Source organism: Chelon labrosus (genome assembly GCF_963514085.1).
Source record: "Chelon labrosus genome assembly, chromosome: 17".
Classification (NCBI taxonomy): Eukaryota; Metazoa; Chordata; class Actinopteri; order Mugiliformes; family Mugilidae; genus Chelon; species Chelon labrosus.
The window spans coordinates 17,688,044-17,715,996 of NC_140350.1; the positions used below are offsets into that span (position 1 = coordinate 17,688,044).

The following is a 27,953-nucleotide window of genomic DNA, read 5'->3' on the forward strand; positions in this document are numbered from 1 at the left end:
TATAATTTACATTTTTATAATAGCCTGGACTAAAATCTGAAATAAATAAATAAATATATATATGTAGAATTGGGTGTGTTTGAGCGAAATAGAATGAAAGTGGGAGGGAACGCTCTTGTCGCCTAGCTACCTAGCTAGCTAGTGGCCAGTTAGCAACGGCTCTTAACGTCCCCTCTCTCCTCCTTCCTATCTCTGTCAGCTCGCCTCAGTAGATCAGCAGGCCAGTACGGAGAAACGAGGGCTGCTCCCTTTCGCCTCCGCTCAGTCTGCCGCTCACACACACACACCGACACCATACATTCCGCACCATGGCTGCCACGGACGTTGACGTGTTTTCGGTAAGTGCAAAACGCCACCGCGGCGCTCCTTCTTTTTGAATAATGCAAGTGCAGTAACGGGGACACTTGGTTACTATTTAATTACTAGAAGAAAAAATTTGTTGTAGCTACTGTTTCTGTGTATGTGGGGAGGGGGGTATGTAGCTAAAGCCTCCCCCGCTTTCTAAGCCCGTACTGAGATGGTGGAAGTGATTTCTGTGATGGGTGACTGGGGTTTTGTGTCAGTTTAAGACAAATTGAGGACCCTAAGCGTGTTTTAGTGTCGTGCTTTGTGATGTTTCCTATTCATAATTGCGTTGCTGGACGTGGATGGGTGTAGCTCATGGCACGCCGTTGATTAGAAGTGCACGTGAACGCAACACATTTGGGCAAAGATGCGTAACTAAAACCCATGTCATATGGTTGTTTTTCCAAATATAACCTCTAACTACTGCCTTTTTATTTAAAACAGCTGCTACAAACTCACCGCTGTGCACCTCCAGACACACTCAAAACTCTCCATAAGGTGTATTAATTGCCGTTTTCTTGTGTCAAACCTCAATATAGTGATGGATTACTAGATGGCACAAACTTCGGGCTAAAGCATGATGTTTTTTTTTTTTTATTTGAAACTTCCTGTTCCAGGAGCCTATGCAAAATTTAAAACGTTCTTCACTCATAATGTTATATTTACCCGGAAGGCTGTGTCACTTTTAGCGGCCAGATGCTACACAAGCCGTGGCCACATTGCTCCACAAACCCCACACTAGTAGGTTGGGCACAGGATGAGAATGAGAAAGGAATGTGTCTCGGATTATTTTCATAGTAAGGAGCCTTGCTTGTCAGTCAGGTGTGACCCTGGAGATACTGCCAGTCCAGTGCAAAAACAGGCTAAAGACAACACAAAAAAAACCATATATATATTCTTTTTCAAATGTGGTGAATGCACAGGAGGTTGATTTTTAAGCTGGTATTAGCTTTTCCGGCACATGCCTTTTTTTTTTTTTTTAAGATCTTTGAATTCGACACTAAGCAGCAGAGAATTGCAGGGATAAAGAGATTAAGAACACACTCCGGGCCACTCCTACCACTTAATGGTGCAACACATGTCCTCAAAGAAAGGATCCAAACAAGGGAATGCAGGGGATAGTGCACACTTTGCATTTCTTAAAATTAGGAAGGAAGGCCTCCAAAATTTGGTGGACAGGTTGCACAGGATATTGCCGGATTCGCTGTTTCTCAAGTGTCTCTTTTGGAATACAAATTTAAGAGGATTGATTAATGTGTGAAAAAATGCTGAGAATGCAGTGAAACAGGCCAGTGGTAGTAGCTGCACAGCTGCACGACTGACTGACTGACTGACTGACTTCCTGTCTAACTTTCTGAACTAAGTGAGACCACATTGAACAAGCTGACGTGCTCCGCTTGGACGCTTGTGAAAAGGGAGCACTGTTAATTATGTGCAGCTATTGACGGAGATGCACGCTCAGTTTGATTGTTCGCAAAAGTCGATCCCGTTCAGTGTAGCTCTGGGATAACTTTCTAGGCCGGATCCACATGTGCGGATCAATACAGGCCATCTACCGTCCATTGTGTTAGCTCATTGATTGCATTAGCGTACGTAGCATAAAAAGGATGCAGTTCATTCACGGGGTTATGTAATAATATGCCTTATAACATATTTACCATATGATGCTTGCTTACTGACCCTGAAAACGATTGTCTCCCGTGGGGCTTGCATGCATACGATGAAATTAGCTTCATGAAGTGCTTAAAGCGTTAAAGCCTTGCCTTTTTAAAATAGTTTAACTTGTGCATATATTGTCTCCATAGAGAGCTGCAGTTCTTTCATCATTCTGCGCGCGCGGGAACATGCCTTTCCCCATGTTGTTCAGGGTCAGAGTGTAGATCAAGTTCACCGACTGTTGTGTGTCATCGGTGTTGTTGATAGCCGTGTATAGAACATGCGGGCCACAGTGCCTTGAGGCAAGCTTGTCAAACACAGTAACACGGATGAACAACGACAGCCGGGCCGCGGCCTCTGTGGTTGATGAGTCAATATCCCCCGTATGGAACAGGACTCGGTTTCTCAAAATATTGACGTTTTTGCAATATCGCCATTGTCGTGTCGGGTTGAATCCAGGAAGGAGAGTCGGTGGTGACCCTGGAAGCACACATTAAATCCATCTGCAGTCATGTGCCCTTTGTGGAAAGCTGTTCCCACGACTCAAAGCGCCCCAATTCAAATATCATAATCACGTCATGTGCAGTCTCATTATTATTCAGTGTGTAGAGGAATAATCTTGACCACAAGGCGTTTCTGCTGAACTTTAGTCAACGTGAGGAATGCTAGCAGGGCGGACAGTGGAACAGAAAGGGAAAGAAAGAAAGATAGTCGTTTATCTGATCAGTCAGTAATTCAAAACACTACATCCCTTGCAAATCCTGTTAGTCCAGGTCAATGAAGTGTTGATACAAAAAAAAGAAAAATTGGTGAGGTAGGCGTTTTATATCTGCCAGATTAAAATTTGTATCCAGAGCTTTTCCTCAGAGTGAGAGTTTGTGCACCTCCTTCATATTTTCTTTGCCAACAGCATTCAACTAGATGGATAACTAGTCTAGGTATTGAATCAAGTGTAAGCATGTGTAAAAGCAATAGCATGCATTTAGAGAGAGAAGCTAACCAGATCCAGAACTCTGATCTGTAAAGATGTCAACGTCTGGGTCATTTCTAAATAATTTTTCATCCTCCGTTTTAGGGATTGGTAGGAAGCTGTACATTTATTATTATTTTTTTTTTTCTGGAAAAACCCTATAAAGAGAAGTATGCCGTACATCTGTGTCGTAAAATGGTTCCTGTCTCCTCTCCCGTCCGTCTTTCCTGTTGGGCATTGACGAGTGATGAGGCAGAGCAGCAATGTGGCTGCACAAGACGGTTGACGTGTGTGTGTGTGCGACGAGCGGGAGAGAACGGGGAAAACATTTTACGAGGTAGCAAACACGGGGAAAACTAGTTTTTTTTTTTTTATCTCTGCGCTCGCGGAGCCCGCGTCACCCGAATCTCAACCGTCAACATTTTTACAGCCACAACATCACTGTCGGCACAAGTAGCAGCAGGAGAACAGGTACAGCAGTACAAAAGAGCGTGATGCATAGGTGGGGCGATATTGCAACAACATCTTCCCCACGTAGCGTCCTTTGTAGCCTCGTTCGAACTGCGACCCGATCTACATGTGGGGACAGTTTCAAGGAAACAAAGGCACCCTTTTTGAAATCTACATGGCCATCATCCGACAGGAAGCACCAGTCAGCACCACCTCATTTGAATGCGCTAGTGGTTTTGTCATTGGGGTTGTCATGTGGTCAATGTTTTGTCGAGAAGGAAGCCTCCAAACTGACAAAATATAGTTTCATGTGATGCTTTCACGTAGATTTTCATGTTTAAACGTGCCAGACAATTTTATTTTAAAGCCTAGAGCTGACTCCCTACATATGTGCACATCTTATACGAGTCTCGGTTTAAATGCACATTTTACGCTCAAGTCAGTTTCTTCTCCAGACAAACGGATTTTCACGCAAAGCAATGACACTGACACCCAATGTAGCATATACACCGTTTAGCCATAACATCATGACCACCTTCGTCATATTGTGTAGGTCTCCCTTGTGCCTCCAAAACAGTTGTGACTCATCAGAGAATGGACGCGGTCCTTCTGAGGGTGTCCTATGGTGTCTAGGAAACAAGATGTTGTTAGAGGGGGACTTTTGGGTTGAGGGGATCTGTGGATCATCCCACAGATACTTGATCAGTTTGGGATCTAGGGAATTTGGAGGCCAGGTGAACACCTTGTGCTGTTTTTCATGTTTTTTTTTAAGTTGTTAATAAACCGTTTTTGTGTGTGTGTGTCTGTGTGAGGCTTCATCCTGCTGGGGACGGCTGCTGCCATCAAGGAGTGTCATTGCTATGGGGTGGGGGTGTCTGGTCTGGTCTAGGTGGGTGCTACATGTCCAAATGTTTCCCAGCAGAACGTTGAATTGTCACTAGATGGTCAGTGTTATCTACTTCACCTGTAAGTGGTTTTAATGTTATGCCTGATCTGTGTATCTTTGTCTTAAATGGTTCGAAGTGTGTTTAAAATTTAACGTGTAAGGCAAATTAGTTCTTAACAAAGTAAATATTTGAAGCCTTCTCCTTGTGTATTTCGCCGCATCTGTGTGTTCCTGGTCCGCGAGGTTTCTGCTGTCTGTCAGGTGGAGGAGGCTCAGTGATGCAGACACAAGCTGCAAACGCAAGTCAGACACAAGTCAGAAGGGAATGGAGGTCAGGAGGCGAGAAGACAGCTGAAGAGGGGATAGAAGGACTGCGAGAGGGGGTTAGAGAGCCAGAAAGTGACTGATAGGAGGATTTCAGGGCTTCTGAAATGTTTTTTTCGTGGACTGACGGGTGCACGGAGCCACAGATCTCAAGTTCTGGCCTCGGTTCGTGTCAGGTTGCATCTGTTTCTCATATTTATTGTCAAAGTGTGCTGTGGGCTTTCCTGGCTGCTACCAGTGGATTCACTCGTTATTGTAATGCTTGAATTGTGTTGCTCCATGTCGCATTTGCACAGACTGGACTGGTGGCAAAATAAAATTAACTTAAATCAAATTGGAGGACGAGCGGCTGTCTGGATTTTTGGACGGTGTGCCCTGTTGCACCCTAATTGATAAACCAACAATTTTATGTTTTATATTGATCTCTGATTTTATAAACTAAACATGCTGGACTATATACAATAAAAGTAGCTGCGTAGAAGGACGCACTGAGGTCCGACCGGGGCAATCTGATCACAAGTGATGAATGAATGAAGGAAATCTCCTCTGACGCAAGATCGCTCCTGTTAAGTATGAGGTCTTTAATGTGATTCAGGACACATTGCGCGTTCAAGTGCTGCCAAAAGGAATGGGGACAAATGCGACTCAGACCACCCTCCAAATGTGGTCAGAGATCAGGTCTCTCAAATGTGATCTCGGTGCGTCCTGGGGCTGTTCACACCTGTCTTTTACGTGATTGGATCTTAATGCGAGGCTTGAACAGGTCCTTAATTGATCCGCTGGAACATGTTAGGAATACAGAGGTCATTTTGCACAAGAGTTGCTTTTAAAATTAAAGCTGGCGGTGTAAGCTAGCTGGTACGCCCTTAAACCGAAGCATGCTAAATGGATTTCAGCTGTCATTCGTTTATTTTTATTTTTTGTTTCTTCTGTTATATGTTCAGGATGTCTTCTGTAATAAAGCCCCATTACAGCTCAGCCAGCTACTGGCATACAGCTCTGTGAACTGGCCAGTTATTGTTCATGGCTCATTTCACTCTGAGCCACCTGGGGCTCCTCTGTGCAGCCGTTTCCTGTTGGCCTGGCGTAGATACGGTGGCCTGGGAACGCCGCTGTCTCCTCACCCCGGGACAGTTAACCAGAAGCATCTCATTCCTGTCATACTTTGTAAATGCTGCGGCCCTTGTCTTCTCCAAACTAGCTCGGGAGAGAGAGGGCGAGGCGGCAGGCAGATGCCATGTAGTTTTTCCTAACGGCTCACGTCTGTTGATTTTACATCCTGTATTTGCTGATGGGTGTTGTTGAATCTACATCACGTGTCAGGAAGTAATAAAGGTGGTTTTGTCATGCATTGTTGATGTAATCCAGTTGGTTTCGTCCTTACATTTCGTAAGATAAGGAAATGAATAGTGGACTACGCAATCCTTTAACCAAACATGGAGATGTTATGTTTCATGTACCTTCTACTCTGCCGTATTTCAAATAACTGCTAATAAATACTTTTTGTCACGTTGCATTGTTATATCAGTTTGCAGATTAGATATTCATCATCCATAATCCACTACTGAGGTCATCAGATTCTACAGTTGAGTCCTTTTTTAAGTTGTTTTCTAGTAGTAGTAGTGAAAATATAACCCCCTTCTCTAAAATCCAGCATTTTCTGCTGATTTTGTACTTTCATTGAACCTCGTCTGGAAGGAAGGACTGTGCTTCTTCTACCGTTTGGTGAGCTTGTGTCCACGAACTGCAGCTCGGTTCTGTCTGATCACCAGAAAAATATCAGCTCGCCGTGTTCATTTTGCCGCCCTCAGCCGCTCGCTGACCCATCTGCCTCTCATGTGTCACGCACTCGTACGCACGAGATTATGCGCCCGCTGACAGCTCGCTCTGGTTCAGCGTAGGAGGTCAACCCAGAATTATCTCGTGAGTCAGAATCCTTGTTATTGTTCTGGATATGAAAGTGTCACCGTTGGTGGTTTGGAGCCAGAGAAAACGAGGTTTGCAAGATCAAAAAAAACCAAAAACTTCTTACGACTGATTTTAACTTAAATTTTCAGAAGTCTCGAACTTGCAGAGTAAGTCTGGTTTCACATGTACACATGTGCAAAAAACATGTGGTGGGGATAGAAAAGAAGCATGCAAGCCTTTATTCATTCTTTTCTGGATAAATAAAGGCGTATGTAATTCGCCAGCTTATTTTTAAACACTTCAGAGGAATCCAGAGAGTCATTACACCGGTTTCCTTCCAGGCACGATACCAGAGTCCACACCCACCACCAGCCCCCCCCCCCCCCCTCGAGTAATCTATCGGGAGTATGTCTACGAGCCTCATTCAGCTTCATGCTGAATGCCACAGGGACGCGTTAATGTGGTTTAACAAGCTCTACATTTTTTTACAGTGAAGAATAAACAAAGAACGGCCACTGCCTCTCCCTCTTTCTCATCCATCTAATCCTGCTGCAGACATTTATCTCCTGTCAAAAAACAAAACTTACAATAAGTACATTCAGACTCCGTAACAAGAGCTGGATATCTATAATAATAAAAAAAAAAGCAAACTGAATGTGATGGCTTCTTCCATAAGAACACAGATATATAAATTATTCTTATATTCAACCTGAGTACATAGAGTCTAATAAACTCACACTATTCGGCAGCTCAGTATTGCCTCTCTCAGCTCATGTCAGATTACTCCTGACGCTCTAAGCCCCTTTCTCTTCTTCTCAGCTGAAACTTACCACATTGCTCATCCTTTGCTGTGCAACTCGGTCAGTTTCTAGAAGCCGTCCACTGTGAATTCGGAGCCTGCCTGCCTCCACCTCTCTCTCTCACTCACTCCAGTATGGTTAGGTTGCGTTCAGCGGAGCCTCCGCTCTGCTCTCTAGGCCGCCCGCCGCCACGTTCGGTGACATCAGCTTTCAAATATGCGGTCCTCCGTGGCCGAGCCAGATGAGATCGGGTGGCCCCCATTCATCTCTCACGGTGCTCTCTGGTTTCCCCTTCCTCTGCAGCTTCAGCAGTCTCCTTCAGCTGAGGCGGGTTACACGGGGGAGAGCAAAGGTGAAAATGCTTACAACCCAATAGTTTGTTCCTCCAGTCTTTTGGTTTCTAGTATCAGTAAGCTTTATGCCTCTGGTTCCAGGAGGCTGTCACCTAGATCCACATTGATTACAGAGCGGTTGTGCACAGCCTTTAAAATAATTTACGGCAGCAGTTGTGATCATTTTTGGTCTTGCTTATCGGATAAATTTTTGCAGCTTGTTCTGTATGTGTTCACCTGAATGGTGAGATCATTTATTCAATTTTAAAGGATAGGAGGAGTATTATATTTTTTATTTTCCATACCTCTTCTCTGGTTGCATCTTTTGTCTGAGTGGAAACGACTTCAGTTCCTCGTGCTTGCGTAGGATTTTTCTTGAAGTTCATCCCCACTGCGGGACCCGATTACCTAGCTCACATAGTGTAGCTGATGGGTTTTACATCTGCACAATGAACGGCGGGTCTTTGATGTTCGCTTGCAGAGGAATGTGAGCGCTTTAGTATTGGTGCCACGCAGCGATTCATACCTCTCAGCTAATGTCTTTGCCGTGTGTTCTCCCTCGCATGCACCAGACTTTTAATGTTTTGTTTTGTGTCCCCTCAGGACGGAGAGAAGCGTAACCTCAGTTTGGGCGGCCATGTTGGATTTGACAGCCTCCCCGACCAGCTGGTCAGTAAATCGGTCACGCAGGGGTTTTGCTTCAACATTTTGTGTGTAGGTGAGTAAAAAAAAAAACAACTGTGTTTACGTTACGGGTTTCCGCTTTTGTTGCTGCAATAAAAACCCATGTCTGAAAAGCTGATGAATTACTCCCAGGTGACGGTGTAAGTTAATGCTTTCACTCACCCTTTTCTATTTCTCTCCGCCTCCGACCATCCACAGGAGAGACGGGCATCGGAAAATCGACGTTAATGAACACACTCTTTAACACCATGTTCGAGAATGAAGAGGCGAGCCATTACCAGAACGGCGTGTATCTGCGGCCGCGAACGTACGACCTGCAAGAGAGCAATGTCCACCTGAAACTGACGATTGTTGACACCGTCGGCTTCGGTGATCAGATCAACAAAGAGGATAGGTGCGTATGATAACCGGAGATTGGCGGGAATCAAAGGTTTTGGGGATGACCTGGTCCCGCATTCCTAAAGATTCTTAGCGCTAAGAGTTGCTCCTAGTGGCCAAATTCTAAGAAAATTCTTAGAATCATGACGTTTCCCTCTCAAAGTTAGGAGTAGCTCCTAGTAAAGATAAAAGCTATTCCTAAAGAATCTTAGCTCTTAAGAGTGCTCCTAAGGTGAGATCTGCTAAGAGCAGGGAGGAGGACTTTTAGGAGGCTTAGGAATTTCTTAAGCAGAGGAGAAAATGGCTGAAAGAAGAGACAGGAGAGATATTCTCCAAACACTGGATGACAATCAAGCTTGTTACAATCGCAATACAGTGGTCCCTCGTTAATCGCGGGAGTTACGTTCTAAAAATAACCCGCAATAGGCGAAATCAGCGAAGTAGTCAGCTTTATTTTTTACAATGATTATAAATGTTTTACGGTTACAAAACCCCTCACTACACACTTTATACACTTTTCTCAATAACTTACAAACATACAGCACGATCAAAGATACTGTATATGTAAATTTGGCAAGCTGAACGCATTCTGTACTGTACAAGAGACACCGTACGGAGGAGATTGATTGACAATGGTCTACAGTCCCTTAGCCAATCAGGACGCAGAAAACAATGCGCTGTTAAAGGCCGCGAAAGGTGAACCGCGTTATAGCGAGGGACAACTGTATCACTGGAAATGAAAGTCATCACAACACTGAGGTATTTAGCAACAGGAAAAATGCAAAAATGCAGCAGTGATGACTTGGGGGTAAATCTACGTCTTAAACACTTTTATTCTCATTGACCAGTTGATCCAGAAGCAAACACTGTTCCTCTCTCCAGTTGGGTTTCCTACTTCATTTCTTCTCCATTGCTGTTCGGTTTTTGGAAGATTTGAACACCAACCAACACTGCTTCTTCTAGACCGGTTAGCAATCACAGAAATTGATGAAAGCTGAGACATTTTACCCTCGTTAATACCAAATGGGTGAAGTGAAAAATGTTACCAGTGTGGTAAATGAATGAAAGCAAATAAATAGAACTATCAGCATGTGAATACTGTGGTAGTGGCCTGAGTTTAATCACACATTTTATAGGATACTTTTTAAAGTATAGCATACTATTTATTTATTTTTATGTAAAGTATTATTTATAATTATACAGTCTAAATAGAGATTAGATTCTGTTATTAAGTCTATTAATTTGACGTCCATTCTAGGCCAATTATCACCAAAAGTGTATTTTTATCTAGCTTTTAGGATCAACCAATCACACCTCTTGAAATGATGACTCATACCTAGCAACGGGGTCAACCACACCTCCTCACTAAGATAAGAGTTTCTGTCCATTTCTTGCTCAGAGTTCTCTGAGAATTTTCTGGAATCACTCCTAAGCTAAGACTCCTAGCTAGGAATTTTTAGGCTAAGTTAGTAGCTCTCTGAGAGGATTCTTAGAATCTTTAGGAATACGGGCCCTGATGTCTAATGCTTGGTTAGATCTTTGTTGAAAGTTTTTGAGATATTTGGGACACACGTTCTTAAATCTGTTCTGTTGCTGCAAGTCTGAACTACAGAGTCTTAAGTTTTGGTCCTCTCACTTCTTGAAAATAGAAAAATAAAATGTCAAAAGTGATGAGTTTCAGATAACGGAGCGCTGGATTTCAGGACGTTAGTTGTCCAGTTTACACCCTTTTAAAAATACAGGAACCACACATTGGGGGGAAAAAAGACCAGTTTCCGTGATCCACTTGAGTCTGAACAGTGGCTGGCAGTCTTCAGGTAGGAAGACACAGTTTATGCTTTTTGGATGACGACCTTTGCATGTATAGTGGCTGTGAGTGGTCAAAAAGGCTTTACACGGATGCAAAAGTTGTTCCTAAAACTTAAATATCAGAAAAATGTTTGAAGTTTCATAATAAAGACGTTGTATTTGTCTTTGAACATGCACCAAGGTCTAGCTTCTTAACTCCGAGACATGTTTTGACCTTCTAATCATCAAAACTGATTACATCTCACTGTGTATAAAACAAACTACATCTTGACTGTTTTGATATATTGTAATAAAAGCACTCAGTGCATTGTCCCATGTGTTAAATTCCATTTATCTGGGACTTTGCGCTCAGGTCTGACACACACATGCTTCATTGTGTTTTCCATTTGGCTCAGGACCAGTGTAAGGACAGATTTTTCCTGTCAATTTTATCCAAAGCCCTGCTTTATGTTTGGAAAACGACAAGGCCATTGTTATGTCCAAATGTTGCCTAGGGATACAAATAAGAGACATAAACTGATATCATTTCAGACTTTGGTGCATTTTTCTTGTCTTGTGGGATGGAAATAGGACGAGTGAGGGAAATTGTTGATTTGTTTTCTTCAAACGTTCAGCTGTGGAAAGTTTTTTTTTTTTTTTTTTTTTTTTTTTTTTGGGGTTGTGGTGCAGCCAGTGAGCAGCACTCTCACGCCCTTTGATAGCAGCTTTCTCTGTAGGCCGTATAAACTGAAGGACTGACCCTGCAGTGGACAGCAAAATGCACAGTGAGAGAGCTTCATAAGGTCACAGTGTGTGCATTCCACAGGGAAGATTGAAGATAGAAGTGAAGGGAGAGGACAGATGACTGTAAACAGTGCACTCGCTTAGGAAATAGAGTAAATCTGTGACTTATGTCTCGCTCTGAGCTGTAAAATGTCAACTATGTGGGACACCCTGGCGCTCCAACAGCAGACGAGATACTTGCAAACATGTATGTGTCATAATGGGGCAAGGTTAACATGATTGAAGTAATTACAGGATAGTTGTTGAAATAATTTTCTATCTCTAGTATCATGGTGTACCATTTAGGACTGCAGAAAGCGGTGGCTTACTATCAAATGTATAAATTAGTGTACTTATGCGCCTAAGACTTGTGGGCTTATTTCTTGTCAGTCTCTTAGAGGATGTTCTTTCTTCTAAAAGCCAAATTTAGCATTGACACTTGACATCTGGCCTACATTTAGTCATTCTGAAGCACTAAAAGCTTTTATCACTACCAAGTACACACACGTCTGATTTGAGTGCTTGGTAGTTCAGGCTTGACAAGTTTGATTCTGAAGTATAAACTTTGGAGGACGAGAGGGTGCAGGACAGTCGTTCATGTTGCCTCCTGATGCAGGGCAAGAACACACAGGAGTACGATGATCGGCCACAACATTAAAACTACTGACAAGTGAATAACATTGACCATCTTGTGACGATACAATGTTATGCTGGGAAACTTTTAGACCTGGCATTTGTGTGGATGCACCACCCACCTAGACCAGACCAGACACCCCTATCCCATAGCAATGACACTCCTTGATGGCAGCAGCCACCCCCAGCAGGATGCAGCCTGACACAGGCACGCAAATGGTTTAGCAACAACTCAAGAAAACATGAAAAACAGCACAAGGTCATAATGTTATGCCTGATTGGTACACAAGTCCACCAGTCCACCAGTACACAAGCGGAAACTCCTTGCAACTGTTTTCACACATGTTTTACTTGTGAATCTTGCTGGAAGAAATGTGAGTAGAGATAAAAATCAGTCTGAGGCTGAGGTGCCTCTGCCGTTTCTCAAACAATGTCTCTGCTCGATACTTGTGGATTCCCACACTCTTACACCAACCAAATTATCGCAATTGCAGCGGCGTAAAGTCTGAAAATGCCATGTGGTCAAACTATGACTGTGGAGCTTTTATGACCTAATGAACCACAGTGTGTTCACATGAAAGGGACTTGCATTTCAAGCAGCTATGATGCACTGTATCGAGTATGTGACTGGCTTCCAGTTGCCTTGTTCCCGTCTCCCCCAAATGAAATAAGTTAAAGCTGTGGTGGCAAATAAACAAGACTGGTGCGAATGTGTCGAAAACAACTTGCGGAACCGAACCGTTCTGCTGCATTAGCAGATAATCAACTTGCTCGGAGTGTGTAAACTGATGTTTTCATTCTGTATGTTCCTGTTTACAGAGAGGACTGTATGTTTTCAACCAGACTGCCATTAGCGGAACATAAATTTAATGCAGCACTAAGCTGTACAACTCTAAGCTGAGATCTTGGCACTGAATCAAATCGCTCAGTTACTAAAAACATAACTGTCTCCACTGACTTCCCCAGCGACGACGAGTCCATATTTCCTTTTTGATTCATCACCAATGCACGAATAAGAAGAAGACACATATTTTTGTTTTTACCCACAGGCATAAATCCTGACATTTTTCTCTCTGGCTCTCTCCACAGTTACAAGCCCATTGTTGACTACATCGACACTCAGTTTGAGAACTATCTCCAGGAGGAGCTGAAGATCAAACGCTCTCTGTTTAACTATCACGACACCAGGATCCACATCTGCCTTTATTTCATTGCCCCGACAGGACACTCCCTCAAGTCCCTGGACCTCGTCACTATGAAAAAACTGGACAGCAAGGTATTTAAAAGTGACACACAAACATAAATCACACGTATATATATATGTTGTTGTAACCCCCCCCCCTCCACACACACACACACACACACACACACACACACACACACACACTCCCTCTCTTTCCTGGTCCTTTCCCATTGTTTGCAGTACTATCGCTGAAATCTGAGCTCCCTTTCACTGTGACTGGTGTCAATTTCACTGAAACAAGGAGATTCCTGATCTCTCTGCCAGGGCGTGGATGCTCAGAATAAAGCCAACGGAAAAATAACTCAGTGAAGGTGCAGGTTTCCGTTTCATCGTGTAGGATTTCAAGAAGGCTTTGCACGGCATTGTTTGGAGTCTCTTTCTGTGGAAAAAGATTAATGTTAAGACTTTTAACAGTCCTGATGTTAAGACAACTAAGAGCCAGCTTAGTGCATGTTTTTGCAATAAAAAAAAAGTTTGAATAGATTTTGTTAAGGAGGCGAAGCCAGCCCAAACTTCCCCTGCTCACAAACTTTTAGTGGTGGGATTTCTAATTGATTATGTCTGGCGAAGATCTGCTGGGCCAATGGACAGAAGAGTAACTGTGACGTGATCATGGATGTCGTCTGATCACTGTTTAGAACAAAAAAGTCTCAGAGTGGTTGTAGGACGATCCAGTTATGTGCAGAGCTATTTTTCATTTTTTTTTTCCTCCGTATCGGCTGAAACGCTCCATAATGAAATCCAAGTGCTGTCTTACCAGACTCAAATTAAAAATAAAGCAAGCCAATTATGTTTTCCAATTTCTCATCCGTAAAAAATACGGTTACGTGTCATTTTGCCTTGAAATACAGCATACTAAATCTAGTTACAGTTTGATATATGTGCAGTTGTTTACAGGTCAGCACGCAGCTGTAACCAGTTAATAGTCTCATTCAGAAACGAACTGATTTGTGTGTTCTGTTCTGTTTTTTTTTCTTTTCTTCATTGTTCTGGTGGGAGTATAACTACTCAGTTTATTGGTCGGTGGGTCTGATGCTCACTGGAGATGCAGTTACTGGCGTTGCCTCAGTAAATACAACTAGTGGAAAGAATCTCATCGCAACAGCACTTGGAGCGTGAAATAAGGGAGGAGGGGGGAGGCAGAGTGGCTTTTAATGGAGTAGAACGGAATCGGAAAGGACAAGTGAATATTAAAATCTTATTTGGAGCTGGCGTCTATTTAGATTTATTTTATCGTTAGAATCTTTAATTAATTGTGATATTGCCTGGATTTTTCTTTTCTTGGAGATGTTTAGTAGATAGTTGTGGACTATATATATATCACGTTCTTTCTAATACTTAGACATCTATAGTTATTGGTCTGCCTTATGGTCCTAAACAGTAGATTCATGGGAATGTCAGGCACGTGCTTGCAAATTCCCAGAGAAACAACAAAGAAGGAGGCAGTTAAAATCCAGTCTTCAGCTCTGTATGAGCTTGTTAAACTCTAAGAGCACTGAGGATTTTATCAGTTATTATAATTTGGGTTGGTGTGACATATATTGTGGATCAGCAAACATCCACATGTCACTCTCCTTGTTGTCTGGCGTCTATTATACAAACACTAAAAGGTGCATGTGGAAGACAAAATGTCCCCGGCATTTTGTTGAATTGTGTTACATCATACAAATTAAAAGCGTCCCAACCTCGAGGGGTTTTGTTTACCGTCTCCACAGTATTACAATGTATGCCTACTACCGATAGCCGCTCCAGGCCTGTTCATTTCCGTTGATGCAATGATAATAAGTCCAGAACAAAGCAGATGGTCAGCTTGTGACCGAAACCTGCTGGCATACCTCTGCCAACTACAAACGCATGGCTGCGCAATATCTGCCAAATGTCCCCTGATACGACTCAAAACAATGACTTGAGGGCTCTGCCAAATGTCACCCTTTATGGAGGTTTAATAGTTTTGTCAGGAAAAACGATAATTTTGAATGCACAGTGGCTCTTAAATAGATTTCACAACATAGAACCACGTTTTGTTAAAAATACCTTTTATCTGACTGGAGCGCTTCTTTTGTCGTTAATGATTTCTGTGAGTGAGCCAGAATACTGTTAGGACCTGAGATGACACCTGCACAAACTTTAGAGAAATGACAGAGATCCAATTTCAGGACTTTTCTAGCTGTGAGATGATGGCGCTGACCACTGAGCCTCTGCGCCGTCTCCGCCAGCCAACACCGTGATCAAAACCTGGCACACTCCGTCTGCCAACTGTCTCCCTACGCCATCCAAACCGGCGCAGCTTTCAAAGTGAAATCTCTGTGCCCCCTTCTTTGAACCAAGACGTGGTAACTTACCTGCGCTAAATATACCGTCTTTGTCGTTGTTTGTGAGTCACAGCAAAGTGCTTGACTTGGCATACTCTCCCTTAATATGAGTGAAATTTTTTTTGTCCAAAAGCTCCCCGTTTGAGCCACTTTCTCTTTCTTGCAAACCGTCAATGTGACATTTTTGTAAGCAGCTCCTTTCAGTTGCACGGCATCAGAAGGTGCTTCAAGTGTAAAATAAAAACAGCACTGTTGGCAGGCGTAGTGATTTACAGCGCTGTGAGTGCAACAGTGGACTCAGTTTTAGCCTGAGTGCGTGGTCATGGAGAGCACCGCTGTGACCTCAGTGGCTCCGTCCCAGCAATCTTTCCACAATGTGCAATGGGACCGCTGTTTTATCTGAAAGGAAGCCAGCGTTGGGTGACCACAGTGTGGATGTGACATTGTTTTTGTTTTACGGGGCAGATGGGCTTTACGCGGCAGCCTCTTTCCTGATAGTCTCGCAGGCGATGGCTGTAGCAGCCCCAAACCAAACAATAATCAGTCTCTCTTATTTCTTATTTCTGGGACGTAGATATTTTCAGGTTTCACCGCATGTGGAAAAGAGGCCATATCAAGCGAATTAGACCTTTAGTTTTAGTTCATTTATTTTGTGGGATAGCTCCGTCTTCATGAGAGCAAAATCAGTGACGTATATTTCTGTGCATTTTAGCAACCAAAGATAAATGAACAGAGCTGTCCCTTCTGTCAGATAGTACCGTCACAGGACAATCTGGGGAGACGGACCACAAACAGTTTGTATATTTAGCTGTCAAACATTTGGCATACAGACAATGGTGTTTTTCTTGTAAATGGGGAACCCATCACTCCACCCAGGAGATGATGGCTGAACGCTCTGCAGGATGATTGAGGGCTTTTTGTTTTTTTGGGTGGACGAAGGCAGGAAGAGAGATAAGGAGTCCTAAAGGGGTGTCCTTTGTTTTAAAATTAAGTTTTATTTTGGAATGGGAGGAAATTATATCCAGCCAGTTATCTGACATTAGGATTGGCGAACCTTTAAAATCTCTCATAATTGCATGTTCCGATATGTTCTTTTTGGTTGGACCAGAGGAAGCAGAGGAAGACACGTGACACAAAGATGCTGGGACGGTTGTCTGCACCCCTATAATATAACGGTAGTGGCTCCTACAGTGTCCTTACATCAGCTTAGAAAATTTACAATATTTTTAAAAACATCGGCTAAACAAATCTGATTCCCTTTCAACTTCCTGTTTACGTTCCCCAAAGCTTCTTATTGTGAGAACTTCTAAAAATGAAGCCACCCAATTATAAGTCATTAATGGTATTGCTTTTTATACGCATCTATTTGCCGTGTGTACGATTGAAGCGCCACAAATGTCAGGCTATTTTTATCCAGTGATTGTCTTTAAATGTAAACTGTTTTAATGTGGTTACAGCTGGATTTCCTAACTTGCTGTAAGAACTATTTGGGAATACTCTTTCGGTCAGCTGGGAAATCATAGCTGTGGGAAGTGGACGATTCTTACTGTCCCCTCCTTCCTCAGTCACCAACCATTTCCCTCCCATCTGCTTTGATGCCCGTACAAGGCTGCTGTCGGAACTCGATGGCGATTGGTGAACAGTGTTTGTTAAATAAGGGTTAAAACGTGATGCTGGGTGCCCTGCTGCAAATTAATGATCCAGTAAAGTATGATGAGGTTGTAATTTGACTCCTGACAAGCCCTGGCTTTTTGCTCTGAGGCACACTTAGAGTCCTCTCCGTCTTCCTGGTTTGTGATTTGGTTAATGCAGCCGTACAGAGGAATGCAGACGAGCTGAGCGTTTATATCTGCGCATCTGCTGCTGATTGTAGCTGGAGCCTAGTTTGTTTTCATAATCACTGTTTATTTTATGTATCTGTTGGGGTTCTGGCTGTTCAGCTTTGGCTGCATATGGTCTTGTATGTGTAACGTAGAAGTGGAGTTAACACTTGGATGGTTCTCTGCAGCTTCTCCCATTGTGTGAAGCCTCTCTGATACCTCTTGTCCCGTCAGCGGTGATTGTAATCAGGCATAAAGATGCACATCAAACCAGGCCAAACCAAATCTTACATAACAAGTTTCATGTATACGTTTAACACAAAGGAGCTTTCAGTACAAGAATGCATATTTGGCAGGCTCACTCAGCCACAAAAACAAGAACAGTAACACTGCTCCACATATTTAACATATTTAACCCCACTCCCGCTCTTTTTTTTTTTTTCTCTCCATAGGTCAACATAATTCCCATCATTGCCAAAGCGGACACAATCTCCAAGAGCGAGCTCCACAAATTCAAAATAAAGATCATGAGTGAGCTGGTGAGCAACGGCGTCCAGATATATCAGTTCCCCACAGACGACGATGCAGTCAGCGAGATCAATGCCTCCATGAACGTAAGTCGTTAGTTTCAATGCAGATGACAACATATGCCTAAAGTGTTGACATGTTAAAGAAAATGACGGATGTGTTGGAAGTAAAATAATAGTTGTGTGTGTGTGTGTGTGTGTGTGTATACGTATATATATTTAACAGATCTCTCCGCCTTTAGACGTTTTATTGCCACACGTGTCACACATCTGGTAACAGCAGCATGTGTTGACACTGTTTTATGTGCTTGTAACATGTGCTGAAAAGTAGTGTTTGTCTTGTGTAGACACTTTGCAATCCCACAAATTGGGGACTATATACTAAATACCCAATAATATTAGGAAGTACTGGTTGAACCTGGTGGCACATGTAGTGTATACAAGCATTATACAAAGTTTGGCTCATAGCACATTTTTTTCCCAAAAAGCGTAAGTGTTACTGGAACTGAGATGAAACTATATAGTGCTTTCAACATCTGGAAATGTTTGTTTCCATTTTTACGATACAGATACACCGGTTAGCCACAACATTAAAACCACTGACAGGAGAAGTAAATACCATTGACCATCTTGTAACAATACAATGTTCTGCTGGGAAACTTTTGGACCTGGTATTCATTCGTGTGGATGTTACCACCCACCGAGACCAGACCAGACCAGGCACCCCCGCCCCATAGCAATGACACTCCTTGATGGCAGCAGCCAGCCCCAGCAGGATGCAGCCTGACACAGGCACACACACAAAAACAGTTTAGGAACAACTCAAAAAAACTTAAAAACAGCACAAGGTGTTGACCTGGCCTCCAAATTCACTAGATCCCAAACTCTTCTCTCTGTTGGCTGGGTTCTTCTCAAGGTTTCTTCCTGTTAAAAGGGAGTTATTCCTTGCCACTGTGGCCTTCATGCTTGCTCTGAGGGTTTCAGGCCGGGTCTTGAGAAAATTTGTATTGAATTGAACTGATCAAGTATCTGCGGGATGATCCACAGAGGCCCCTCCCCTCAACCCATAGACCCAAAGGCCCCCCACACCACAGGACACCCTCAGAAGGCCCATGTCCATTCTTTGTTGAGTCACAAGGGAGACCTACACAATGTTATGATGGTGGTCATAGTGTTATGGCTGACCGGTGTATTTATAGTTTTAAAACACAAAACAAAACACGCAGCATTTGGTTCCTCCTGGCGTCGTTTGTACAGTATCCCAATCTATTCATAGTCTGTTGCATCAGCGCCCACACTCGCCAGCTCGTTCCTCTGAGCTGCGACCAGCCTGCTGGTTCAGGCTCACCATCTCACTTTTAAAGGCGTCAGGCATGTTTCCCCCATGATGCCACTCTGCCGGGATTAATGATGCATAGAAGCCCTGAGAGCAATAATAAAGTGTATGTGTGTTTAATCACTTCAACAAAATGAAGCCTTACAGCCCCAGCTGAACCACAGCTGAGCTCTGGTGCAGCTCATTTGTCAACGTGGTTACACTTCACTCTGGTGCAGTCTGGTTTGGAAAGGATAACTCCACTGAATTCAAAAACTACTATTTAGTCTGGTTTATTAAATTCTTCACCTCCAGCTGTTGAAATATGACTTGTGAAAGTGTTACTCTGTTGTCAAGAATATACGAAGAAGCCAGGAATGAGCCCCCTGGTTATGGCTCCGGTTTCAACAGGACCTCTTGACCTTTTTTTTTTATTTTTTTTTTTTTAACAGCCTCCCCTCTTTTTCTTGTGCAGGCCCATCTGCCATTCGCTGTGGTTGGGAGCGTGGAAGAGGTCAAAGTAGGGAACAAAACAGTGAGGGCCAGACAGTACCCCTGGGGCGTTGTGCAAGGTGAGAATCCGTCGTAAGAAAGTCAAAATGTGTATTTCACAAGGTAGCGTTGTGAAGTCAGTGGTTGTTTAAAATGCTCTCTCTAGGCTGCTACAACTAATATACACAGGACGTGCCCACAATTTATGTGCTACAATTTTGTTGATTAGTTACAGTGGTGACTTCTCTCTTCTCTTAAGAAGCAACAATAACGTCTTGAGCAGTAGTTTCCTGTGGCTTTATCACACATGACTTTGGTGACATCTGAGCACAGTAAAAATGCGAAACCACAAACACGTATTTATGAGTCGTCGTCGTCCATTTCTGACCACGATGAAGCTGAAAATACACACGTTAAGTACACTTTACCATGACATATTTGCACTTCAAATTCTTTTATAGGTTGTGTTTGATTTATCGTGCATTTGAACTGGTTTGCATGCACAGTGGTTCTTGTTTTTTTTTTTTTTGCTGCATCTCTCATGTCTCTGAAAATGGTCACGGGTGTATGATTTGTTTTTCTGAGGAAGTACGTGACTCGGTGTCGTTCAGCTTCTGTATGTGGATGTTTTTCCATATTAAAAGCTGTACCAAACCTTTCAAAGAGCACACTAGAAATGGGGAAAAAGCCACAAGGAAAAACATTCCTAAATTGCAAAATATTTAATTTTTTGGTCTAATTTAATATCAAATGCAATATCTTTGTCACATAAAGCAGAACTGAGTCACATGATTCGTCATCAGTTTAAACTGTGTAAAAGGCCAGTGTTTAGAGGATATCTTACTCAACAGCAGAGTGTCTTTCAACGTCCTTAGTGAAAGATGCTTCCTGCTCATGGCGGCGCAGAGAGTGCGTCCCCCACAGTTTGTCTGTTTATTTATACCCTCCCTGTTAACGCAGGGTGCCTTCCACAGCTGCGAGTGTGACTTCATGCAGAGTGACACTGAAGTGAAGGGTAAAGACGACTGTTCTACCCGCATCTCACGTTTTTCCGCTGTCTCTGTGATTATAGCGTGGATGTAGGTCTGTATACCGGCCTGCGTGCGTCGCCCATGGAGACGTCACCTCTCCAGTCGGCTGTCTTGGGACTTTATGGTTTCCCACAGCTCGTCCCTCTGCGTTCGCTAGTGATAGCAAACAGTTTAATTTAATAATGTCACATCGAGATGCGCTGTGAGAATATTGCTGCTCACGTGGGAGTAATCCTCTCAGAGAAGCTGTCTCCCTCCCTCCCTCCCTGCCTACATCTCTCTCTCTCTTCCGTCCTTCTTTCCCTTCTTTCCCTTCTTCCCTGGTTAGCTCCTCTCTCTTTCTCCCTTCCTTCCTTCCTTCCCTCTCGCCATTATCCACTGACCACTCTCATTCCCCAACCCCCGGAGGACACTCGATGCTTATTTATAAAGTCTGCAGGATGTCTCCTGGGGAATTGACTCCTCTGGTCTGCAAAAAGTTATCTCAGCTTTACTGTATGCTCACTTATTCGGGCGTTGTCTCCATCCACAATTCATGCCATCCTTATTTTGTCAATCTTCAGCAGCAGTTAAAAGCTGGAGCTCAATCTTATTGTATAATGCCATGCACAACAACGAGAAGATCTGCGCATGCTGGACTGACGGGCTCTAGTACAAGAAAACTGCCTTCCGTTTTTTATTTTTTGAGTGAGGCCTGCTTCCACGCTGAAGGCTCGTCATTCATACGGCACACAGCCTGTCACAGTATGTTGAGGGCGGAGGCAGCAGAGGACTGAAGTCTCTGTGTCAGCCTTCTGAAAGCAGCGTCTCTGTCAGTGGAAACAATTTGTAGATGCCACATGTCGTATAGCTGGGCAACCTCTCTAGGAGCCATGAGAAATTTCCATCCACTTGAGGAAAGACAGAGGAAGGTACTGTCCACTGACAAACGAGTAATTGAAAGGCGCTCTGTGTGTGAGTGTGTGTGTGTTTATCTTCCCTCAGGATCTGTTATCTCTGAACTCCAGACATTTGTGACATAGAGCAGACCCCTGTTTTGTTTTTTCCCTCTCTTCTGCAGTCTGTTTGTTTTGCTCACATGTTGCGGTAGGTGTTTGAACATGAACGTGGATATGCCACTCAGACATTGCATTTGATACCCGGTTGTTTTTAGGAGGTTAAATCGGGCTTGAGGTTGAAACGGTTAGAAAAAAACATCTCGTTAATTTTTGACAACTGCAGATTTGATTGCGGCCGTGTCTCCGTCGTCCCCTGTTTGTATGTTTCTGTTTTCATGCTGATTAGTGCTCGTTTCTTTGTGTCGGCCGAGCTTGTGCTCTGTGGATCCTGAGAGCTCAGTGCTGCAGTCGGTCAGAGGATTGGCTTTGATTCAGCCCTCAGCAGGGGGGCGAGCACAGAGAGGCTATTAGGTGCCAAATGAACAGGCGATTTCAGTAGCCTGGACGCGGCCCCAGAGACTTGCTCATCTATTTTTTTTTTTTTTCTTCAACTAATGATGTGTGGTTAACCAGCAAAAATACTCATGCAGTTGCATCACTGCTATGGTTTCACAGCTTTTTAGATTCATTTTGGGGTTACCTAAGCATAAACGTATGCACGGTTGCGGTTGGTGGTTCATGCACTACGGGCTGCTTCCCATCGTTTTTCCACCAGGGAAAACTGAATGCCAAGCTAATTGGGCCTTTTTAAATGTCAACATCTTTACATCCTCAATGCTCTCAGGTTGTTGTGGTATTTAATCACAACATACATCCCACAACTGCTGCTTCAGCATTCATGGCAGTACCTGAAAGGCCACGTCCCTTCAGTCTGCACGTGCACACCTGACCTGAGACTTTGCCAACAGCCTAACGTCTTTATTTTCCACCAGGTCTATTTTTAATGAGTCATCCTCGCATATAGTATTCGTTAGGGTAGTTTAACAAGTGTATCAAGTTTTGCTCTGAAATTGAGCCGTCTTGTCAATCTCATATATGGGAGGAAAATACAACCACGGAGGAGAAAGACGGGAGAAAGGTTTTGTAGCGCTTGCACGTCTTGAAAAGTCCTAAAAAGTGTGCGCGTTCAGTTTGAGCAAGAGTGTCCATTCCATTTGAATGCATGCGGGTCGTAAAAGCATAATACTGTGTTGTAAATGTTTCTGTTTAATGAACTATCCTTTTATAAAAACATTTTATGAACAAGCAGAATTTCTTTTTAAGAAAAATAAGTGCGATTTCGTCACTTTGCTGCCACCTGCTGTTCAGTCGTGGGTCTCAGTCATGTGTTATGTTCACAACTATATGACTAAAAGAACCTGTAGTGGAAAAATTAGGATTAGCATTTACTGTAATTGGGGAAAAAGTGCAGTTAATGTCTTCTATGTAATTTATGTATTTTTGTTGGGCGAGAGGCGGGGTACACCCTGGACAGGTCACCAGTTTATCGCAATTTAGAATCGCCAATTAACCTAACAATCTTTGGATTCAAACCCACAACCTTCTTGTTGTGAGGCATCAGTGCAAACCACCACACCACTGTGCCACCCTAAAAGTATGATCATGAAACGGATATTGTGGTCTTTATGTGGCATTAAAAATGGCCTTTAAACGTTTCAAATATAACTTCAGTGTGGCTGGCGTCTTTTGTCAAGAGATTTATTCACAATACAAATGGGTACCAACACACTTGATCTTTTCTTACTTTCCTCTCCTGACCTATGACTAAAGGCTTCAACCAAATGGAAATGATGCAAAGGACATCCCCTTCTCCTCCTCCTCTGCTGTCAGTCTGTCAGGCAGGAAACACTTCCTGCCCTTTCACCACCGTGAAGTCATTTAGCTATGAGACTCGCTCGGACATGAAGCTAAACTGGAAAAAAATTGACGTCAGGAGTAAAGAATATGAATTTTACAATCTCCTCTCTGTCTGAAAGATACAGGGGTTTTCTCTTTTTGGTTCAGTTGGTTTCATTTAATCGTACTGGACGGTACGGTGTAGATGCCAGATGCTAACTCTCTGGTGTATTTTGTGCCGACTACGTCACATTCCTGTAGAAATGATTTCCTGCTTTTGAGAGAAGGCGCTGATAACGGAGTGACAGATGGGGTGTTAAAATGAGTTGGAAGCAGTTTAAAACATCCAAATAAAAGCGAGAGGCAAAGACTAATAAAATAAGATAAGATTACACCTATTGTTTGTATGTAACTCTAAAGCGCTGGATTATTAATGGAGTAAAAATAAACAGCTAAGTGGTTTATCAGAGGAAATGACTAAAACATTACCTGAATCAACACTTCTATCCTAAGCGTGGTGTTTTTTTTTTTTTTTTTTTTTTTTAACCTTTTAGTTGAGAATGAGAGCCACTGCGACTTTGTGAAACTCAGAGAGATGCTGATCAGAGTCAACATGGAGGATCTGAGGGAGCAGACTCACACCCGCCACTACGAGCTGTACCGGCGCTGTAAGCTGGAGGAGATGGGCTTTAAAGACACAGACCCGGACAGCCAGCCGTTCAGGTAGATTTTATTTAACGCAGTGCACACGCCTGTCAACGGCAATGGAAATTAATGCTTTATTCTATACTAAACTCCTCTCGCCGCTCTTTTTCTTCTTCTGCTCCGCAGTCTTCAAGAGACATACGAGGCCAAGAGGAAAGAGTTCCTGGGAGACCTGCAGCACAAAGAAGAAGAAATGCGGCAAATGTTTGTTAGCAAAGTGAAAGAGACGGAAGCCGAACTGAAAGAGAAAGAGAGAGAGGTCAGTCATGTCCACATACATGCACATATTTATATAAATATATATAATATATATTAACGCTGCAACTTCATGTCGTCTCATTGAGCAGTGAACATGGATATCACTGGCAGTAACGCTACTTTCATCTCTGCTTTTTGACGTACGCAAAAACAAAGGTGTGCACGTATACAGTAATGGATGAAGTGTAGAAAAGTATTAATATTTCTGAAGTTTGTTCCAGTTCATCCCGTCGTCAGGTCGTTTTCTACCAGTGAGACTTGGCTGTTAGCATGTGCTGTTGCTACGGATACCTCAGAGCAGCAGCTACACCTCTTCAAAGTGATAACTCGTTTGAGTCAACTATCAGCTAGTCTCTTGTAGAGCTGTGTGTTAGCTAGCTCTATTTAGACATTTCGCTGGAAATAACCTCCAGCTGCAGCTGTAAAACAGGTGGATGAGAGGAGAACTTGCAGACCTGAAACCAAAACAGTGAGGTAAAAAATAAAAAAGAGGAGAACAAATGCAGAAATGAGTGGAAATGTGTGCTTTTGTCACCGTAGGCCACTCCTTTGACCTTACACACATTAATCTGTGTAGAAAATATGAATTGGAGCATGTAAGCGCGTGTTCCCGTTCGGACTTCTTGACCACTTAACCTTCTGAAGTGTCCTCGTCCTGTGTGTCCGTCACTAACTCTCTCTCTTTCTGTCTCCTCGCTCTGCGTTCAGCTGCATGACAAGTTTGAGCAGCTGAAGCGTATGCACCAGGAGGAGAAGAGGAAGGTGGAGGAGAAGCGGAGAGATTTGGAGGAGGAGATGAACGCCTTCAACAGGAAGAAGGTGGCAGCTGAGACGCTGTCCTTAGCTCAGCCCCTCAAGAAAGACAAGGACAGGAAAAAGTAAGGCAGTCCCTTCATTTCTGCCACTCCCTCCTCCCATTCGTCCTTGCCTTAACCAACCCTGCTCTTAATAAACCTCTTGTGCCTTCAGTCTTGAAATGTTGACCATCCCTTTTTTTGTTTTTAGTAATTTTATAAGCAGGAGGTTTTCATTCTGCTGAGTCTTGTAGCACGTTGTCTCATTAATGAGACGGTGCAGTGCTGTCGTTGACCTATCTCCAACACACAAGTATTTCAGCTATTATAAAAGCCTGGCATGTGTTAAGGAAACTTCCTCCCCTTTGTGTCCTGCCCAAGCTTAACATTTCCTGTGCTTTCACTCTTTCCCTTTGCCTCGCTCTAATTATTCAGGATACTCGGGGAGGGAGGAGGCAGTGAACCCACCCTCCGAGGCCGTAAAAAGCTTTTAAAATAGGTGATGCAGAATTCAGCTCAGACAGGGAGCGACACTGATTTTCAACAATGTTATGCTAATGGTGCAGATACTGTGTGGTTCTGGTGGCACAGATCTGAAGCTCAGTGGCTATAAATCATGTCCTGCATATTAAGACAGCCCCTGGTTTCAGTACAGAATGCCAGTCTACTTCCTTAGTGGGACACATAGGTAAGTCGCAGTTCAAGGAGCGTTCAGCTTCTTTTGTACCTAGACAGCCCTGTCCACATACTTTTGATCTGGAGCCGTCAGTTCTGGTTTGGGTTTGGCCCCTTTATGTCCAGTCGAGGCAAATCCTCAATGCTCCTGCACACAATAGTATTTTATGCTGCAGCTTTTGTCAAACTATTTGCAGTTCTTTGTGTTTTTTGGGCCTTTGCATTAAATGAGCTAAAAGCTTTAATAAGACGCCTGCTATTGGCCTAAACTCATCTGCATGGACCTTGCTAATAATCTTAATTAAATCCCTGCATTCAGCTTGTAAAACTTATAGAAATCCCTCCTAGGAGAGCAGAGGCCATGATTTGGAATTAAATGTATTGATTAGCTCTGTTCACTGTCATTTCTTAACTCTTGCATGCAGGAGGTCCCTTAAATTCCCCAGAAAGAAATACTTGCTCGCATATGTTCATCTCAAAGCAGGGAATAACTGAATGAAATGGCTGCCAGTGAGGCTGAAAGTCACCTTAAATGTTTGCATGGCTTGTAGGTAATGTAGTCTTTATGTCGACTACAGACTTTATCTGTGAGGCTCGGAAAGTGAAATTTGAAATGCAGACTTCTGGCTCCCCCTTGTGGCTGCTCACACACATTGCTGTCAGTGCACTGTGAGAAACAGACCTTCCATTTTGTGATTTTTTTATTTTTTATTTTGTTGAGGCTGCTTCCCACAGATCTTCACTTTGCTTCTTTATTAAGGCGTGTATTTCATGTTTATTCCAGATAAAACATCCAGAACAGCTGCTCGAAAAGTAAAGTAGAACGCACACAGAATCAAACACGCTCCCTTGCTTCACTAAGCGCTGCAGCCCATCTTTGCTTCATTGTCTGTAGAATTAAAATCTTTTATTGTTTATTTGTTTTTCAAAAATCATTCAAATTTTTTTTTCTTCATTGTTTTTCAGTTAATTTATGGGGGCGCTGTACACCCATCCACACACGACCATGGATTTGTCCTCCATCACCATAGCAACGACAACATCTGTTTCATTTTGTTTTGTTTGTTTGTTTTGTTTTATTATTTTGACATTCCATCTTGACATTGTGCACATGGACCAAAGACACTGAGGATGATGATGATGGCGAAGCCACATGGAGAGACAAGAGTTAAAAAAACAACAAAAAAAAATGTTTCATCAGTGGCCATCTCGTTTATTCAGGATCTTTCTTTCTGTGTTGTTTTTTGTTTTTTTTTGGACACTTTTTTAAAATATATATGTATGCATTTTGTTTTTCTATGTTGTGATTTTAGTTTTTTTTTTTGTGTGTTTCACGGAAATTAGACAAAGCCCCTCTGACCTGTTGGTACTGCAACGGTTCGTATTTAAAAAAAGGAAATGTAAGGAGTGCCATAGTAAAATGACATTTAAATGGAAGATATCAGTGTCAATCCTATATATTATATATTATTATTTTTGTTAAACACATCATTCCCCGTCTGAAATACTGTCCAGGTGAGATGTGTCTGTTACCTTTTTGTAGTCAAGGGAATTTAGCTTTAACACATTTCATGTTAGAAACCCCCCCTGTATCGAATGAGTCCAAATAATACCGAGCAATAACCGAGTACCCGTATACTGCAGATTTAGCATATACATAGGTACTGACAAACTAAAATATAAAGAAAAAAACTAAAAAAAAATAATAATAGTTATGCAATATTCTGGTGCTGTTTCACAGTAACTCAATAAATGTATGTGAATATTTTCTTACAAAGCTTAATATGCAAAATGTACTAGTTTTTGAATATAATAATGTAAGGAGCACATATTATGATGTACATTGTCAAAACTAAGTGATTTAACTTTATTGTAAACCACGATGTGAGTGTTACGACAGTGAACACGCACTCAAACATGAAGCCAGTATATATATATATATACACAAACACAGGGGAACGTTAAAGCCTCAGCTCGCTGTAGAAGAGTTTACACTCAGACATGGAGAAGAGAGCAGCTGTATTTACTGTGTGTCGTTGGAAATAAATGCAAACCCTCCCTCCCGACTGT

At 42.8% G+C, this 27,953-nt stretch overlaps 1 protein-coding gene across 2 annotated transcripts; it reads left to right on the plus strand.

Moving 5' to 3' along the window:
• The first annotated feature begins 151 nt into the window (after positions 1 to 151).
• On the plus strand, positions 152 to 27,949 carry septin8a (septin 8a). Of its 2 annotated transcripts, XM_084565313.1 has the most exons (11): positions 152 to 338; positions 8,275 to 8,389; positions 8,554 to 8,749; positions 13,027 to 13,213; positions 17,765 to 17,926; positions 19,630 to 19,726; positions 24,006 to 24,174; positions 24,283 to 24,415; positions 25,123 to 25,292; positions 26,668 to 26,696; positions 26,850 to 27,949. In XM_084565313.1, the coding sequence occupies exons 1-10, from the start codon at positions 309 to 311 to the stop codon at positions 26,669 to 26,671; spliced, it is 1,263 nt and encodes a 420-aa protein (XP_084421439.1). In that variant the 5' UTR covers positions 152 to 308; the 3' UTR covers positions 26,672 to 26,696; positions 26,850 to 27,949. The 2 variants fall into 2 exon arrangements, with proteins under 2 accessions (XP_084421439.1, XP_084421438.1); XM_084565312.1 differs by lacking the exon at positions 26,668 to 26,696 and having other exon boundaries at positions 154 to 338.
• The last annotated feature ends 4 nt before the right edge of the window (positions 27,950 to 27,953 follow it).

Bases quoted from the DNA above. Each gene is read 5' to 3' on its own strand.
- septin8a (XM_084565313.1), top strand. From the start codon at position 309: ATGGCTGCCACGGACGTTGACGTGTTTTCG. The intron at 13,214-17,764 runs GTATTTAAAAGT...TTCTCTCCATAG, and splicing joins TGAAAAAACTGGACAGCAAG to GTCAACATAATTCCCATCAT. The intron at 24,416-25,122 runs GTCAGTCATGTC...CTCTGCGTTCAG, and splicing joins TGAAAGAGAAAGAGAGAGAG to CTGCATGACAAGTTTGAGCA.